The following is a 16,057-nucleotide window of genomic DNA, read 5'->3' as shown; positions in this document are numbered from 1 at the left end:
TCCCCGGGCTGCAGCGTTTGCTTCCCAACGCTCGGAAGGGGATTCCCGGAGGGAGTGATAACGCAGGCCCGGCGGCCTGCCGAGGCCCGTGGCGACACCCGCACCGATCATCACTTCGTGATTCGGCACTGCGAGGCCCACCGTCTTGTCCCCTCTAGCACTGCTTCGCTTTCAGTGCCACCTCTGGCTGCCCCCAGGTCCTCTCAAGTCCTCACTTCCTCTCCGCTCCCTGTGCCTCAAGCCCTGCCCTCCCCGGGGAGACAGGGACAGGCGGCCCACAGCTTCCAGCCTGCGGCCAAGGGCTCTCTCTGGAAAGCAGATCTAACCACGTCATTCTCACTGCAAGTCTCCAAGGGCTCTCCGAGGACAACCGCATGCACCAGGCTTGAGGCCCATCTGCTTCCAGAATGTCACCTCTATGCCAGCGCCTGCCTCACCTGCTTCCTTATGCCGAGGCCGCAGCAAACCACCGTCCCCGTCCCCCCGCTCAGCCCGATCCCCACTCTGCGCCTCTCCCAGCTCTGAAAGGCCCTCCCTACAAGACCCCAGGGTGGACTAAGAGAAATCGTATGTCTCAGGAAAGACCAGAGTTCTCAACTGGCAGATTCCATTTATTGCACATACGATATTTTTGCAAAAGCATAGGCCACAAGTGTGTTCAAACTTCAGCTTTTACAACCCCCTTCCTATTTGCCTGTTCCATACTATTGTTTTCTTGCCCTGAACTATGCAACCTCTCAATGCCCCACAAGTGTAATGGTTTATAAAATAAAGATTTCATTATACAAACAGAAAATGGGGCTCCCCCCCAAAAGAGGTGCTTTAAGATGTCAAAGAATTATTACTTGATTATTGTTGTTATAATTTAAGAAGACATGGTTAAAAATAAATGGCCAGTTACTATAAATATTTCCAGTGTGCTCTGGAAACTCCAGATAGGAAGTTGTGTGTCGGCGTGTGTGCCGGGGTTGGGGGTGGCGGGTAATGTACGCGTGGGAGCTGCACAGGTATGTGGACATGTGAGGAGTGCTTAGCAGGGTTTCAGAAGTTGGAGAGAGGGAGACAGAAAAGGAACTTCTTCTTGTGGTAGCTTTTCATATGTCCATTAGGCCGGATTTATTCTCTTCACCTGTGTTCATCTAACCACTGTTAAAATCCCTGCATGTTTCATAATCACTTTATCTGACTCTTCCATTAGACTGAGCTCCCTGGGGCAGGGTTGGGATTAGGGAAGAGGGGAGGGGGGTGGGGGAGAGGCTCTGTATGCCCCGGTCCAGGACATTGATTGGGTTCAAAGATGAACAAAAAGGTAACACTCTCCTTTTTTGTTATGCTAAGAGACAGTGCTTCAATGAGGGCCATGCAGATAAGTAAATGAGCCAAGCAGCCTGCGTGGAAACAGTAGGGAGTGGTGGAGACTGTGGCAAACTGGGGACACTTGCTCCCTCTACAGAGGAAGCTGCTTAGAGGGAGCAGCTCCTTGGCTCTAGCCGATGGTTACAGGAGAGATGCAGAGCCACTGTTGCTAGACTTACTGCTTTTTCCGGGGATGCTAGATATCGTGATTTTAATTTACAAATCTACCAATTTAAAAAATGTTGGTTCAAATATTTAAAACCACTACAGAGGCCAAAACAGCACATCTGCTGACCAGACATGTCCTGAGGGTCATGAGTGGCGACTCTGGTCTCATGCTCCCCTTGGTGCTAGCCAAGCCCAGTGCCGGGTGTGCAGGGCTCAGTCCTGCTGCTGGCACTCCCCCTCAGGCTAAAGGACCAACAAAGGTCTGTCACCCATGCCCTGAGATGGCAGCACCCAGGCCTCACCTCTCCCGAATGAATTCTGACATTTCCTTCTGCATCTGTTTGCCCTTCAGCTGTTTCTGGAGCAGCAGTTCAAACCCAGCCATGGTGCCATTGCCTTGGGGGTCCTTCTTATCAGCCTGGGAAAGAAATGGAAGCAGAGGTTTCGGTGACATCGGAGCCTAGGGAAGACAGACCCCAGAGGAGACCCACACACGCCTGGCAGCCCAGGAGGGAGGACGGGAGCGCAAGGCTTGGCGACCTGACTTGGTCGCCCCTGGTGCCCTGCTCCCACATGCTCTCTGACACCCTGATAGCTGCTGCACCCACTTCCAGGCCCCTCAACCTCCTGACCTGCAAAGAGGAGGGACAGCAAGCAGCCAAGAGCACAGGCTCTGATCTCCAGTGCCTGTTACTTTCAGTCAGCTGGCTGGACCCTGTGGCATCCTGACTTTAAGTTGCAGCAGTCTGTGACCTTGTGCATGTGTGTCCCTAACCCTATACTGTGCCATCTCCCATCAGCTTCCTGCGCCAGCTGGGCAATGACACCTGCCAATGCACATTCATAGAAGATCAGAGCAGCTTCTGGAGAGCAGCTGGACTGAAGGGAAGCCGGAGTGGAAAAGGGCAGGCTGCCAGGCCGACACCCCAGCGGGGGGGCCTCTGCAGCAAGTTCTTCATCTGTGTCACTGGAGACACAGCAGCACCCACCGCAGAGGGTCACTTCAGGATAAATGACATGTGGAAGTGGCTTAGCCCCGCACTCGCACTCGGTGCACACCCAGTACTCAGTAAATAGTATCTACTATGAGTTACTTTTAAGTAAAAGTCAGGACTCAGAAAAGAGTCCAATGAATGGAAACTTAGTATCCAACTCATTTTGCAAGCAAATACTAAAATTTCAAAATTAAATGCTTTTCTTTGTTTTGCCTGCACGTCCTGAAGGACCCCTGAATATCTCTTATGCTTGCCCCCCGCCCCCCTCCTCCCATCTGGCCTGCCCTGCAGGACACTCATCACAGCCACATGGTCACACAACCCTCAGGGCCCCCCAAGTCCCAGGGGCAACTGCTTCGATAATTCATGGAAGCAGTTACATATGTGTCCTTTGACATCACAGAGGTGCAGGTGATCAGTGAGAGCCCTGGCCCAGGGTCAGCTCGGCCACTGTGGGGCACGGTCAGATCTCTCCAGGCCTAGGTTATGCCTCACTCCCCACCCCTTGAAATAGGAATGGCTTCACCACTAAGATCTCTGAATGGACGTTTTAGGGGAGGGGAATAGAAAGGGGTTGGTGATGCTGAGAGGGAACCTCTTGCAAGCAGATGAAAGCTTTTATGGACACCCCCCACCCCACTTCCTCCCCCTGCAGGGACCGTTGCTGCCGTGGCCCTAACCCAAGGCCCTCTGGCCACCTGAGGTCCCTCTCGTGGCACGAAGGTCACCACCACCGAGTGCACCCTGTCACCGTGGGGCTGCTCGGGCCATTTAAAAGTCTCTCGAGTACATTGAGGATTTGTGCATTTCATTGCATAAATGCTACATCTTGATAAAAAAGCAAAAGAAACTTATCTGAAATACTGAGCCTCAGTTTCCGTCCCCCACAGGTGAACAGGCCAAGCGACTCATCCACCCCAGGAAAAGCCAGCCTGAAGAAGCAGGCTTACTGCCTGTGTCCTGTCCACAGAAAGGTTTCACGAGAGGAAAAGGCCCCTGTGGTCAGGGAGAGAAGCCGCTCGAGTGTGTATCCGAGTCCCAGGAGAGCTTGAATTAAGACGAGCACTAACTCGCCAGTGCTGAGCTCTTCGATGCGGCTGAATATGCCCGCACGACACCCACACGCCGGCCGCCAGGTCCCTGGGTGCCCGCACCTGGGGCTGGAGCTACTCTCCCCTGATGCTGTTTCCTTCCTTCCTTAGGGACGATGTCTCCAAACCCAGGTCCTTTCTCCACCTTCAGGGCCTCGTCCTGGTGCCTGCGCCCACCTGCTACCTTGTACTCCTGCCGGTCCCCAGTCCTCCCTGCCCAGCGCAGACATCAGATCACGTCTCGTCTCTGCTTACGACCCTCCAGGGTCTTCCCAATACAAACGGAATAACCCCCGATGTGCTTACAGGGCCTGGGAAGTCTCGCACTCTGACATCTGCTCACCCTCACCTCTGAGCTCCCCCACCCAGGTCTTTTCAGTGCCAAAGCCAGGGACCCTTTTGTAAAGCTTGCACCCTCTGCACAGGCCTCAGAAGATCTGGAAGAAACGCAGCTGTGCCAACAGGAGTTGCCTCTTCCGGGGAGCAAGAGACACCATGGAATATCTGAAGCACAAGTGATTTGGTAGAAATAAGGAAGCACTTTTATCTAGCACTTGGTTGCAAATCTGAAAAGGGGTGGTGATCCATTCTGCACGGTGGTGAAAGAAATGTTTTAATTTTACTTATTGTTCTTCAGGGCTTTTGCCAAAGGTTTCTAATTTTTATTTATATTTATTTATTTGTACAATTTTGCCCCTGGTTGGTGTGGCTCAGTTGGCTGTAGTGTCACCCTGTCAACCGAAAGGTCACCAGTTCGATTCCTGGCCAGGGCATGTGCTGAGGTTGCAGGTTCAGGCCCCAGCTGGGGTGCATGTGAGAGGTAACCAGTCAACGGTTCCCTCTCACATTGATGCTTCTCTCGCTCTCTCTCTCCCTCCCTCCCCTCCCTCTTTAAGGTCAATAAGCATATCCTTGGGTGAGAATTTTGAAAAGTATACAATTTGGTGCTTTTTAATATATTCACAAGGTTGTGTGACTGTCATCACTCTCTTCTTCTAGAATGGGGCACTCTCACGTTGAAGGTCATTGCTGACTTTAAAATGCAAATGCTCAGGACTATTGCTGGTTTATGAGGAACAGGACTGTGCATTTGTCAAGAGATAGCTAAGTGTCGAAAAACAAGCAAAACAAGGCCTACCACCCAAACCATTTTAACTGCTCAGCACAGCGGTGATCAATACATTGTACAGCCTTCACCACCATCCGTTCCCAGAACTTCTTGTCTAGCAGAATGGAAACTCTGTACCCATTAAACAATATGCAGAAGTTCTGGAAACACAGAATTGTTAAAGCTGGAGTTCTCTACAGATCCTCGAGCCCAGCCTCCTTGTGACTTCGATGGAAACAGGGAGGCTCAGGGGGTAAAGCACTTGTTCAAGATCACCTACAAGTGAAACAGAGCAGGTCAGGAGGCCAGGTTCATTTACTGAAGTTGATTCTAGTCCCCGTCTTTCCTGAGCGACAAAGAAAGTGGCCCTCCAGCTCACCACGAATGAAAACCCCATCCATTCTCTGAGATTTACGGAATGTTCTGGACTCCAAGAGGGCCTTAAGTTCCTGCCTCGGATGCTAAATCTACCACCAGCCCTTTAGGTTTCAACAGGAGAGGCCCCTCTGCTTCAAGCTGCAGGCCCCTCATGTCCCTGCCGGGTGTCACTGTTGGGCCCTAGAGCCGCAGTGTGGGGGAGACGGAGGCACCGCTTACCCAGAAATAGTCGCAATAGCTCCACTCGGTTGGTTTCAGCAGCTGCTGCTCCGGCATCGTGTCCGGGTGGGGGAAGGTCACACAGTTGATCTGCAGGGCACAGAACAGGGAAGAAAAGGACTTGGCTACAGGGTTCAGAGAAGCTGGGAAGGCTTTGCCCCTGGGACACAGCACGACAGAGGCCTCCATCCTGGGATCTCGAGATGTTCCAGCAGCCGACATTTCAAATGGGGGGCAACCAGTACTCACACCCACCTGGGTCCAAACTCTCTGGAGGGCAGAGGAACAGTTTCCATCAAAGTTGCAAACACCCAGAGCCTTCGACCCCAGTGACTGCATTCTGGAGTCTCCCCTACAGATATCTTTGCACAGGTGTGCAGTGACATACGGACCCCGTTTGCCACCGCAGCACTGTCTGGAATACCAAAGGCTGGACACAGCTCCACCGTCCATCAGCAGGGCCATGGTTAAACAAAGCAGGAGACAGACGGGCACCCACGAGAACTGTATCCACGTGATAGACATAGCAAGAAGGTCCTTGTGGCTTGATAAAGAAGGTGTATCAGGACAGACTCAGTGGGGGAGGAGCAGGAGCAAGGCGTAGAAGAATATTTATTGTATGTCACCTTTTGTGTTATCTAAATACAGAATACTTCTGGAGGCTGATTACACCGTTTGCTTCCAGGGAAAGGAATTACGGGGCTGAAGGTCAGAAGTGAAAAGCAACCCTGTGAATTTTATCTCATAAAGTATATTCTGTGCACAAAGAGAGGTTAAACATTATAATCCAGGTGCAGGCTTGGGGAGTGCAGGGCAGAAGCTGCTGGGATCTGCCTCAGACTCTGCGGCCTGAGCGGGACCGCAGAGCACCCGGCTCTCCCCGCTCGCCGGGGGTGGCTTTGCTGCTCCCTGAGCCTGCTGGTGTTGCTTCAGGCCCCAGCCCCCTCCATGGTGCTGGCTACTGTGTCCTTTGTGGGAGCCTTGGAGCCTCGCCAGGCCACAGCCTGGTCCATCTTTAACCCTCATTGCAGTGCAGTGCCTGCTGAGGTGGGAGCTGTCACACAGCCAAGGCAAGAACAGGGCAGAAAACCCCCGAGGTTTGAGACAGAGGCCACAAACTCCAATGCCAGGCAGCTCACACAGCATCCGATGCACCCGTGGGTCACAGAAACAGCAGGTTGGGGTGCGGGGGGATGACCAGCCTCTGCTTCAGGAAGGGATGGGGCCTAGGAAGATCCATCTCAGGGGCAGATGGCTCTCACCTCCCGCCAACTGCTATCCAGCCGGAATGAGACGTCCAGGATTGTCACGTTGGGCGCTGACTTGAGAGAAGCTTAACATCGGGAATTCCATGTGAAGTGTCTCAATTTTGAAATGTTGGCAAATCAATGTAAGGCTACTAATAGCGACGTCAACAATGTAAGCCAAACCAACTCCTATGCCGGCTGCGTCCAGCCCATGGGCCCCCAGCCATGGCCTGACTCAGGGGTTTCGGGTGGCTGGAGATAAAGGTGAAATCACCCCCCATCCCCCGTCCTGTCCTGAGAGGAGAGCATGGGAGAGTCCAGCCAATGAAAGGAGCCCCTCTTCCCACGCACTGACATCTGGCTGAAGCCTGGATGGGGACTCCCACCCTGAAAGGAAGTGTGACAAGTTCAGAAGGACCAGGGGCATGAATGGCCCGGAGATCCCTGGAGATGAACAGCATGAATTCCACCAAGGCCAAGGAAGAGGCCCAAGGCACCCCCTGGGTGGGGGTGGGGGGGTCCTCTTCCAATGTTGCACCCACAGTGACCCACGGTGTCACTGGCCTGCAGGAGCCTGTGCAGGGAGGGCTGCCTCTCAATGTCCAGGAGCAGTTCACAATCTCCCAGCCCCTCCTTTTGAGTCATACCCCGAGGTGTGCCCAGAGGCGGGTCTCCTCCGGGGCTCTGCCCCTCTGTGCCGTGGGCCCCCCTTTTAGCAATCACAGAAGCAAGGGGTGGAGTCCAAAGTTTCACACAGCCCTCATTTCGTGGCGTAGCTGGTCTTGTTTCACCAAATAATGGTCATCACAGCCCATCTTTATTTTACTTAGTAATGTAGTCCATGAAAATTTCAACCCAACTTAGTCATAAATTAACTGGCATTATATTGGGTACCAAGTCATGGAAGTAGGAGGCCGAAGGCACTTGGGGTGGCCGGGTGTCTTCTCTTGTGCCGTCAGGGATCTGGAAGGCGAGGGGCCCCGCACGCGGCCCTGTAGCAACCCCAAAGGAGAGCCAGCTGGGTTGACGGAGAGGAGCCTCTTGCGGCTTCTGCCACTCTGTGGGGACACGGGTCCTTGGGTGGACTGGCCAGGGTCCCAGGGTGGCTGCGCCTGTCTCTGTCGGCTGGTGCAGTGACGTCTCAGTCCCAGCTCTCCAGCGGGGATTTCTCCGAATCCTCACAGAGCCCTGCACCCCCTGCTGGGCATCTTCAGAACAACATGCCTGCCACCCCCACCCCCCACCCCCACCCCCACCCTGCAGGAGGCGGTTGTAATACCTCCGGAATTCCTGGGGAGCCCTTACTCAGGCGCCCTGCCAAGAGCTTTAGGCATTCCCACTTCATCTTCTGAGCAACCCCGCTCATTCTATACGAGGAAACCAAGGATCACAGAAGTATTTGAAGGCAGAGGACCGACAGCAGAGCTCAAGCCTCAGCCACGATGTTTGATGCTCGTGGACACCTGCTCATCTGTCCACTTGCCACACTGAGTGGCCAGCACCTTGTATACTTAAATTTGTAATTACATTTCTCGAGACTTTGCTTAGCCTCCCTCCTCCTTGCCAGACTGCTCCGGGGGAGGGGCGGGGAAGACCACCGTTTCCTGCTGGTTCCCTCGTACCTGGCACAGCCCAGGCACCTGACGGTGCTCAGCAGATGTTTCCTGGTGCAATGACTGGAGGCCAGAGATAGAAAGTATAGTCTCTGCCCTCAGCGGTGCTACAGCCTCGGCAGGAAGGAGTACAAGTAAGTAATTGTAATACTTTGGGATAAATCGACCGCTGGGATAAGCATGGGGAGCTGGGGCTACCTGACGGGGAGCAATCTCAAAGGGGATGATATTTAAGTAATGAGTCAGACAGGGTCTGGGAGGTGAAGAGTGTTGCAGGGAGGAGAGGGGACAGGAGCCTGAGGCTGCCCCACAGTGTTGGGAACGTGCCCTCCATGTGGCCGGGGATCACAGTCAGGGCCAGACGACACTGAGGCCAGAGGGGACCGCGCTGGCGTGGGGGCCACAGATGTGTCGGGCAGGGGAGTGACGTGACTGGGCTGCTCTTGGGAGAGCTGCCGGGTAGAGGACACACTGGTGGGAGCACGCAGCCCACCTCAGCGGACCTCAGCCGCTGGGTGCGGCTCTGCAGTGACCAGGAGGTGTGCTGGTGGCCTGGAGCAGCGCGGTGAAATGAAGAAGCAGAAAAGTATGGGACAGACTTTGCAGGCAGACCTCACAGCACCGTGAAGTGAACTCTTGACTGTCTACTGGGGTGGCTTTGTGCCCCTCACCTGCCAAGGGGTCACTGGGCAATCTGGAGACATTTTTGGTGTCATAGCTGGGGGAGGGGCTGCTACTGGCATCTGGTAAGTAGAGGCCAGGGGTTCTGGTGAACACCCTACAAGGCACAGGGTGACTTTGTCCCCCTCTGTGCCCACAGCTAAGTTATTCAACCTGAAATGTCAATAGTGCTGATGCTCAGAACCCCTCAGTTGACTGGGCTGGTGGACAGACAGAAAACACTGTGTAGGGGAGGGTCAGTTCCTGGGAGAGGGAGGTGGAGGCAGTGGAGGGGGATGGTGGCAGCTGTGGGGTACACTGATGTCCTGAGCATTTTGAGCTAAAACGTTCATTTGCAATGACCTAGGGTGAGCTGAGGCGCAGAGGAGGAAACTGGGGCCCTGAGAGGTTAAGGCCCTTGCCTATTGTCACACAGCTCAAAAGTGCAGAGCAGGGACTAGAGCCCACGTTCTGAGCCACCACTCTTACCAGGGCCCTATTCTTCTACAACCTCAGGTCTCGAAGTCAAGGTGGCCATGTTCCTGAGTCAGAGGGGCTGGGGACAGAGAGGCTGACTGCGGACTCCAACCAGCAGGGCTCCCAAGTCCAGAGAGGGTAGAGAAGGTGGGAAAGGCCTGTCGCCTCCTGGGTGACATTTTCCATACGGTCACCACCACCTCTGCACCCTGGGACAGAGCCTGTCCTCTTCCCAAGGCCTCCTGGGCACAGCAAGAACCTTGATCTTGTCCTCCACTCAGCCGTCACAGGGGATATCCTCAGGAACCTTCAGCTCTGACAAGAGCTAAAAACGTGCCTGCTATTGTACTAATGCTTCACGAGTCTTACCTCATCTAATCTTCACAGCGGCCTGTCAGGCGGGTGCTATACTTATTCCCATTTTACAGGTGAGGCAACTAGGGCACAGAGAGGTTAAGTAGCTTACATAAGATCACACAGCTTGTGTGTAGGGGTGGAGTCAGGGTCTGCTGCCAGGAAATCTGGCACTTTACTCATGTGACGTGACCTTTCCAACTTGCTGGGGGTGCGTGTGCCCACATGCAAATGCAGGGGGCTCAAGGTGGACGGCATCCTCCGACAGGAAGTGGGAGAAGGGCCATATGCCTCCCAATATGTACGTCTGGGAGAAGTTCCTAGAGCCATTCCCACCTTGTCTTGCCCTGAGATCACCATCTTCACTCAGCAGCCCCTTCACGCTGACACCAACCCTGTGCTCTCCCACCCTCAGATGAATGGAGTAACACTCCCTCCCTGCCAGCGAGGGCGCTCCAGGTGCAGCTGGGGTTCTGCCGGGGCCATTCTGCACGGGGGAAGCCAGAACCACTAGGGCTGCCCCTAAAACTGTCTAGGGGGCACTTCCCAGGGGGTTGTAGCTGCCACTAGGGCACCTGGCCACGGCGTGACAGCTGCTGAACACAACAGTGACCCACCCAAGGGGCCTGCCCTGGGGAGGCCCGGAGCGCACCCTGTGCCCCAGCCCAGCTGTGCTGGAGGGCAGGGGCTATGGCTCCTCGCCCCCCTGTCTGGCCAGCCCCCTGCCGCACAGAAGAGAAGATGGTTTCACAGCCAAGCAGGCCCCAAATTTCTCCTGGAGGGAGGCTGACCTGGGTGGGCACAGGGCAGGGAAAAGTTGGAGCTGAGTCTGTGGACACTCGTGAGCTCCCCAGCAGGGTTCCAGGGCCCCCAACAGGCCACAGACGTCTGCAAATTCCTCTTGGCAGCTGCATGGCTTTGTTGTCATTTTTGCGGAATCCTCTGGATTCTGACACGTCACGCATGAGTGCCGGTCACTTTGATCCAGCTGCGCCCTCCATCACCAGCCTGGCCCACGGCCCCCCTGCACCTGCCTGCCCTTTCAAAACTCCACCCGGCACCACCGGCTGGGGAAGCTGGTGTGTGAGAATCGAGCTCAGTTCTCGGTCCTCAGCCCGACCAAGACTCAGCCTGGGATGTGGACCGGCCACCCTTCCCTGTCCAGGCCTGTGGGGTCAGACAGAGCGGTCAGCTGCTCGCCACACCCCAAACACTGGGGAGAGGTCAGCTGTGCCCCAGGCTGCCCTTCCTCTCTCGCCTCCCCACCCTGCGGCATCTCCTCCTGGGAAACCATGAGCTCCGGGGGATCACAGCCCAGGGGAAGGGGCTGGAGTCGGCAGCCTGTGTGTTACGTGGAAAGGAGAGGGCAGCACCCAGAGGCCGGAGCCCACCTCCAGCCTGGAGACGTGTAGGCCACCCGGGGGAGCAGGCCGCCGGCAGAGCCAGGTCAAGTCCGGGCTCCACCCCTCACTCACTCGGTGCCAGTCCCTCCCATTCTCAGTTTCCCCAGCAAGTTATTTCCCAGGGCTTGAATATGACTTAAGACCCTGGGGGCGGGGGGCAGGGCGCTGGGTACAACGCAAACTTTCTAGCCAGCCCCGGAGACACGGACCATAGGTCTGAGATTCCGAGGAGGCAGCCTGCATTTCACACAAGTGTGGCAGAGGCTTCAGACGCTGCCCTCCCTCTGCAGGCTAGCTCTGGAGAAGCACTGATTTAGGTCAGCGGGAAGGAGGGGGGAAGGCGCCCAGGCGGAGGCGGGCTGGCCGGGAGATCCCTGGTCACCGCGGGCCACTCTGACAGAGTCCAAAGCACTGGCTCCACGGTGAGGCCCAGCAGGTGACTGGGCCCCATCCTGTGTCCTGGGCACCGTCACCAAAGGCCTTGCAGGCAACTCTGGGGGGCCTCACTCTGTTTTTCACTTTTCACTGATCTTCTACAATTCCAATACATGCCCCCCTCACACTCTCCCTCTCCCTCCTTTTCAGGGAACTTCTGGGAGTTCCCGCTTTGCCCCAGCGTTCTGTGGCACATTGTGGCAGTTCCAGGAGGAGGACTGTGCCCTGGGGAAGGCTGCCCATGCCCTGCCTGGCCACACCAGCTCCAGTAACAGGAAAGCTGCTGACCCCATCCATTTAGGCTGAGCCACCTTGTGGGTCCGGGCTGCAGCAGTAAAAGCACAGGTCTGCAATCCTAATGGTTCCCAGCTGTGTGGCCTTGGGCAGGGTATGGTCCATGCCTCAGTTTCCTCATCTGCCATCAGGGTGATGAGAATATGAGTGTGCACTGAGCACGTACTATATGCCAGGCTTTGTGTTAAGTGCTTCCGCACATGGACTCAGTCCTGACCCCCTCCCTGCGGCACAGATGCCCACCATCTGCCCGCCGTACAGATCTGGACACAGGGAAACTCGTCCCAGGCTGTCGCACAGCGGCCAGGGCCTGTAGCTGCTGCCCTGGCTTCAGAGCCCTGGTTCACAATCACCATATGACACTGGTCCTACCACCCCCACCTCACACAGTGAGTGGGGAGCTAAGTGAGCCGCTTGGAACACTGCTTGTGCATAATAAATGCACACAAAAGTGGCGGCGATGATTGTCGTTATTGTTTGCCCACCTCTGGTTTCCCCCTGAGCGGAATTTCCGCCTACACGAGCCAAGGCAGTGCCCCCACTCTTGGTTTCGTCTCCGTGGAGGTGGTCAGGGATGCTCAGAACTGTGTGTGATGGAGCTGATGGAGCGATTCGCCACCCCCAGCTCTGCTGTGCTTGTGCCAAAACGGCCCGGCAAGGGCCACGCGGATCATGTCGCCAAGTCCTTGCCGTCTGAGCACCCAGCCACCTGTCTGCCCATGTGGAGGGGGCACTTCTGTCCAGCGCCCATGATCCCTGGGCACAGGGTCGATGGGTATGAGGGGTCCTTCTCAGCCTGGTGGCCATTCCCAGCAGACGCTATTTGCTTCCTGTCAGGAACTCCCGGGACCTCTGTGCTTAGGGACCTTTCTCTTGCTTTTTAACTTTGACATCTTCCAGAAGTGACCCCGCACCAAGGCAACCCTGCCGTGGCTATAATTTACACATCATGTCCCTTGCACAGAGCTCAGCCCACCCCCTCACCCCCCTCCTGCCCGCCCTGCAGAAATGGCTTCTGTATCCCTCTCACCTCCCCTCCTTCCACTCGTTCTCCCTGAGTGAGAAGAGAGATGTGAAATCAACAGAAAGGGGGACCCAGGAGGAGCTTTGGCTACATCCAAGCTTTGGAACTTCCCAGATTCCAAGCTGGGCATCAATTCCACTCTCTGGTCATCCGCGTTGTCATGACAACAGCCCAGCTGTGGCCGGGAGCCCCAGTTTGCCGCCCAAACGGGGGAGTACTCTGAAGGAGCCACTTACCGTGATGGTGTTTTCCTTGCTCTGTTTTTTGCCTGGCGATGAGGATCCCAGGTTCTGGTGAGAGAGACAAGAAGCATCATCAAAGCTGTTCTCCATATTGGACACTTTTTTCATTCGAGTTCCCTGAAGGCGGTGGGATTGGTTCGAAGCTGCGTGCTGGGGAAGTTTGGGGGTGTTCAGCCTGCCGTTAACTCCTAAGTCACCATATTCTGGGAGAGGGTTGGCGGGAGCGCCCGGGACCCCTCACCTCTCCTCTGTGGGCTGGGCTGGAGGCTCTGGGGGAACTGCTCCAAACCAGGCTGGCCCCCTCTTCCCGGGCTGCGATTTGGGAGTTAACCCCTCAGCTGCCCTCTGCTGGTAAGTGGCGCCGCGTGCTGCTTGCTGCCTGAACCTGCAGAATCCACTGGGGAGCAGAGTGTTAAGGCAGATTGCAGGCCACCACCTCCCGGCACTGAGGATTCAGAACATGACATCTTAATGTCAACGCTCGAGTCAGACAGATCAAACCCTGCGTGTGTGCCCTGAGCACTGGGGTGCTCAGCCACCCCCTTGCTGCCCTCCTGCCCCAAAGCAGGGAGAGGTTTCCCTGACGAAAGCCAGGTTTCAGCTTCCAGCAGACTTTAAATTGCCTTTTTCTGTCTTTCTGTTGCCGGCAAGAAAACCGCTGTCCCAGGTACGTCTGAACCCACAAGTCCTCAGCAATGTGCCCCAGTCTGAGGACGGCTCTCAGACAGAAAAGTGAGGACTGTCAGCGGAAAATGCCACATCGGTCATAAGAGCCCATAAACCTGAAGGGGGAGGGGCAATTCTGGGTCTTCGCTGTTGCACTATTAGCGGTTACAGCAGGGATTCAAGAGGGTCTCCAGGCAGGACGGGTGCTGTCTGTTCCTGTCCTGAGCCACACTATGGCCTGGGAGGCAAGCTCCCCCTGAGACACTGTATGTGGCCACAGTGTGTGCGTCCTTACTCTTCCTCTACTGAATGCGAGGAAGTGGCCATCGGAATTTTACAGGAAAAGTCCCAGAAGAAGCATGGAGGGGCTTCTCTAGCCAGCCCTGGGGACCCAGCACAGCCCTACCTCAGGAACCCATCTGCTAGTCAGGCGACACAGGGAGCCTGACAGAGCCCCTGCTGCCAGCCTCCTCATTCCCTCAGTCCCTTCCAGCCCTATCTGGCTGGTACGGAAAGCCGACTAATGAAAACGGATACCCTAAGACAGTGTAGACAAAAGAGACCTCACAGACCATTCATGTCACGGACAAGAAAAATGAGCTCACTGGCCTTCACATCCTGCCAAGTAACGTGACTTCTCTGAGACTCAGTTTCACCATTTGTTATCAACTGTCCTCAAGCTGTGGGGTGCATCAGAATTAACTGACGAATGTGCCCCAAATTGAGTCCCAGCTGTATCTCCCAGAGCTTCTGATCCAGCAGGCCTGCGGTGGGCTGGCGCCCCTGGTAGGGTTTGGGGACCTTCCTTGGAGGCACACTGGTCTGTGCTCTGCCACTGCATCGAGGCTCCCTTACTTCCAGCAGTTCCTCTGCAGCCCGAATAGGACCTGGGGCCACAGCAGGCTGGTGACCCACGACAGCCTCGGTCAATGTTGGTAATGCATCAGCTCAGCCAGTGCGCCCACCCTGGGCCCTCCTGGGCTATCCGTGCTGCCTCAGGGCACTGGTGGAAATCGGGCTGCCCCAGAGGAAGGCAGACAGAGGCTGCCTGGCGTGGGCCAGGGGCCACCCCCAGGAGGAGGAGCTCTGACGAGGTTCATTCACGCAGAGGCCCTGGCCAAGCAAATACAGCCGACCCTTGAACAACACGGATTGGAACTGCACAGTCCACCTCTCTGTGAAATCTATTTTCGATAACTATACAGTCCCCTCCCATTTCTGGGTTTCACATCCTCACATGCAAACGGTACGTGTTATTGACCCGCAGCTGGGATGCAGGAACGCAGAGCGTGGGTTGCAGGTGCTCCGTTTTACCTGTGGCGCCTGCATATGTGCGGGGTTTGGCATCCCCTGGGGGTCCTGGAACCAATCGCCCAGGGACACCGAGAAACTGCAGTCAAGTTATTGGGGAGTCAAAAGGTATACTGTGCTGGGGGTCAGCACCCCAAAGACCCCCAACTGCATGGAGGGAGAAGGCAAAGGGGGGGTCCCTGGGATGGGTTCTGCAGTTTGCAGGAGTCTCCCTGTCGCTGACACATCACCACTGCCACGCCCACCATGCTCCCACTCCAGCCACCCAGGGAGCACAGCCAGGGCTGCAGCAGCCTTCACGTCTATGCGTCGATGCTGCTGCTCCTCATGCTGATGAGGAGAAGGACGAGGAGGACAGCTAGGACAGGGAGGAGGCTCTGCAACCAAGAGCTTGCTCACGTGGTGACGTCAGGCTCAGCGCCTGACACCCTTAATCTCGTTCAGCCCTCAGCACTCCAGCGGATTCGGCGGCATCGCCCGTCTCACAGACGGTGCGCCCGGGGCTGGCAGACACAAACTGACCCACCCAGGCTCACACGGCAAGCAGAGAGAGGATCCTGGAAGCCAAGCCTGAGCCCCGCTTCTCTGTCTCCCGCCATCTCCCCATTTCGAGATGATCTCTAGTTTTCCAGGTGTCTTGGCAGTGGGTCAAGAAAGGTCTCCATTATCTACAAACAATAGTTTTGGAACCTCTGTGTCCACAGCTCTGTGGAATGAGGCTGGACACAGAGGCCACCCTCCTCCCTGTAACCTGGGCCAGGACAGGAGTGCACGTGATGGCAGGGAGGGGGTGCCCTACGTGTGGGCGCCGGCACCTGCCCACCTCCCCCTACTAGGTGGGCGGTTTCAGCCAGTGCTGAGTGGGGACCACAGGCTCTTTAAGGAGCCCCCTGCCTTTGCTGCTGCTGACCTGTGCCTGTGGCTCCCATGTCATGTCCCTAGACATATAAACATGTCATATACACGCACCATTACATATATGTAACACACACACACACCCTCAGCATCCCACTGCC

At 55.9% G+C, this 16,057-nt stretch overlaps 1 protein-coding gene across 4 annotated transcripts in view; it reads right to left on the bottom strand.

Annotated features, from left to right (window-relative positions):
- GAS7 (growth arrest specific 7) overlaps window positions 1-16,057 on the bottom strand; it is a 207,164-nt gene that overhangs the window by 19,417 nt on the left and 171,690 nt on the right. For all 4 annotated transcript variants that reach the window (XM_090291149.1, XM_090291150.1, XM_090291152.1 and 1 more), the window contains exons 5-7: window positions 13,059-13,112; window positions 5,316-5,405; window positions 1,827-1,942 (exon numbers count right to left, since the gene is read on the bottom strand). In XM_090291149.1, coding sequence (XP_090147275.1) covers window positions 1,827-1,942; window positions 5,316-5,405; window positions 13,059-13,112 — 260 coding nt within the window. The remainder of the gene's footprint in view (window positions 1-1,826; window positions 1,943-5,315; window positions 5,406-13,058; window positions 13,113-16,057) is intronic.

Source organism: Furipterus horrens, unplaced genomic scaffold, assembly GCF_987537825.1.
Source record: "Furipterus horrens unplaced genomic scaffold, mFurHor1.1.pri manual_scaffold_11, whole genome shotgun sequence".
Lineage (NCBI taxonomy): Eukaryota > Metazoa > Chordata > Mammalia > Chiroptera > Furipteridae > Furipterus > Furipterus horrens.
The sequence above is the reverse complement of the archived record's forward strand: the minus strand, read 5'-3'. Positions and strand labels throughout refer to the sequence as shown.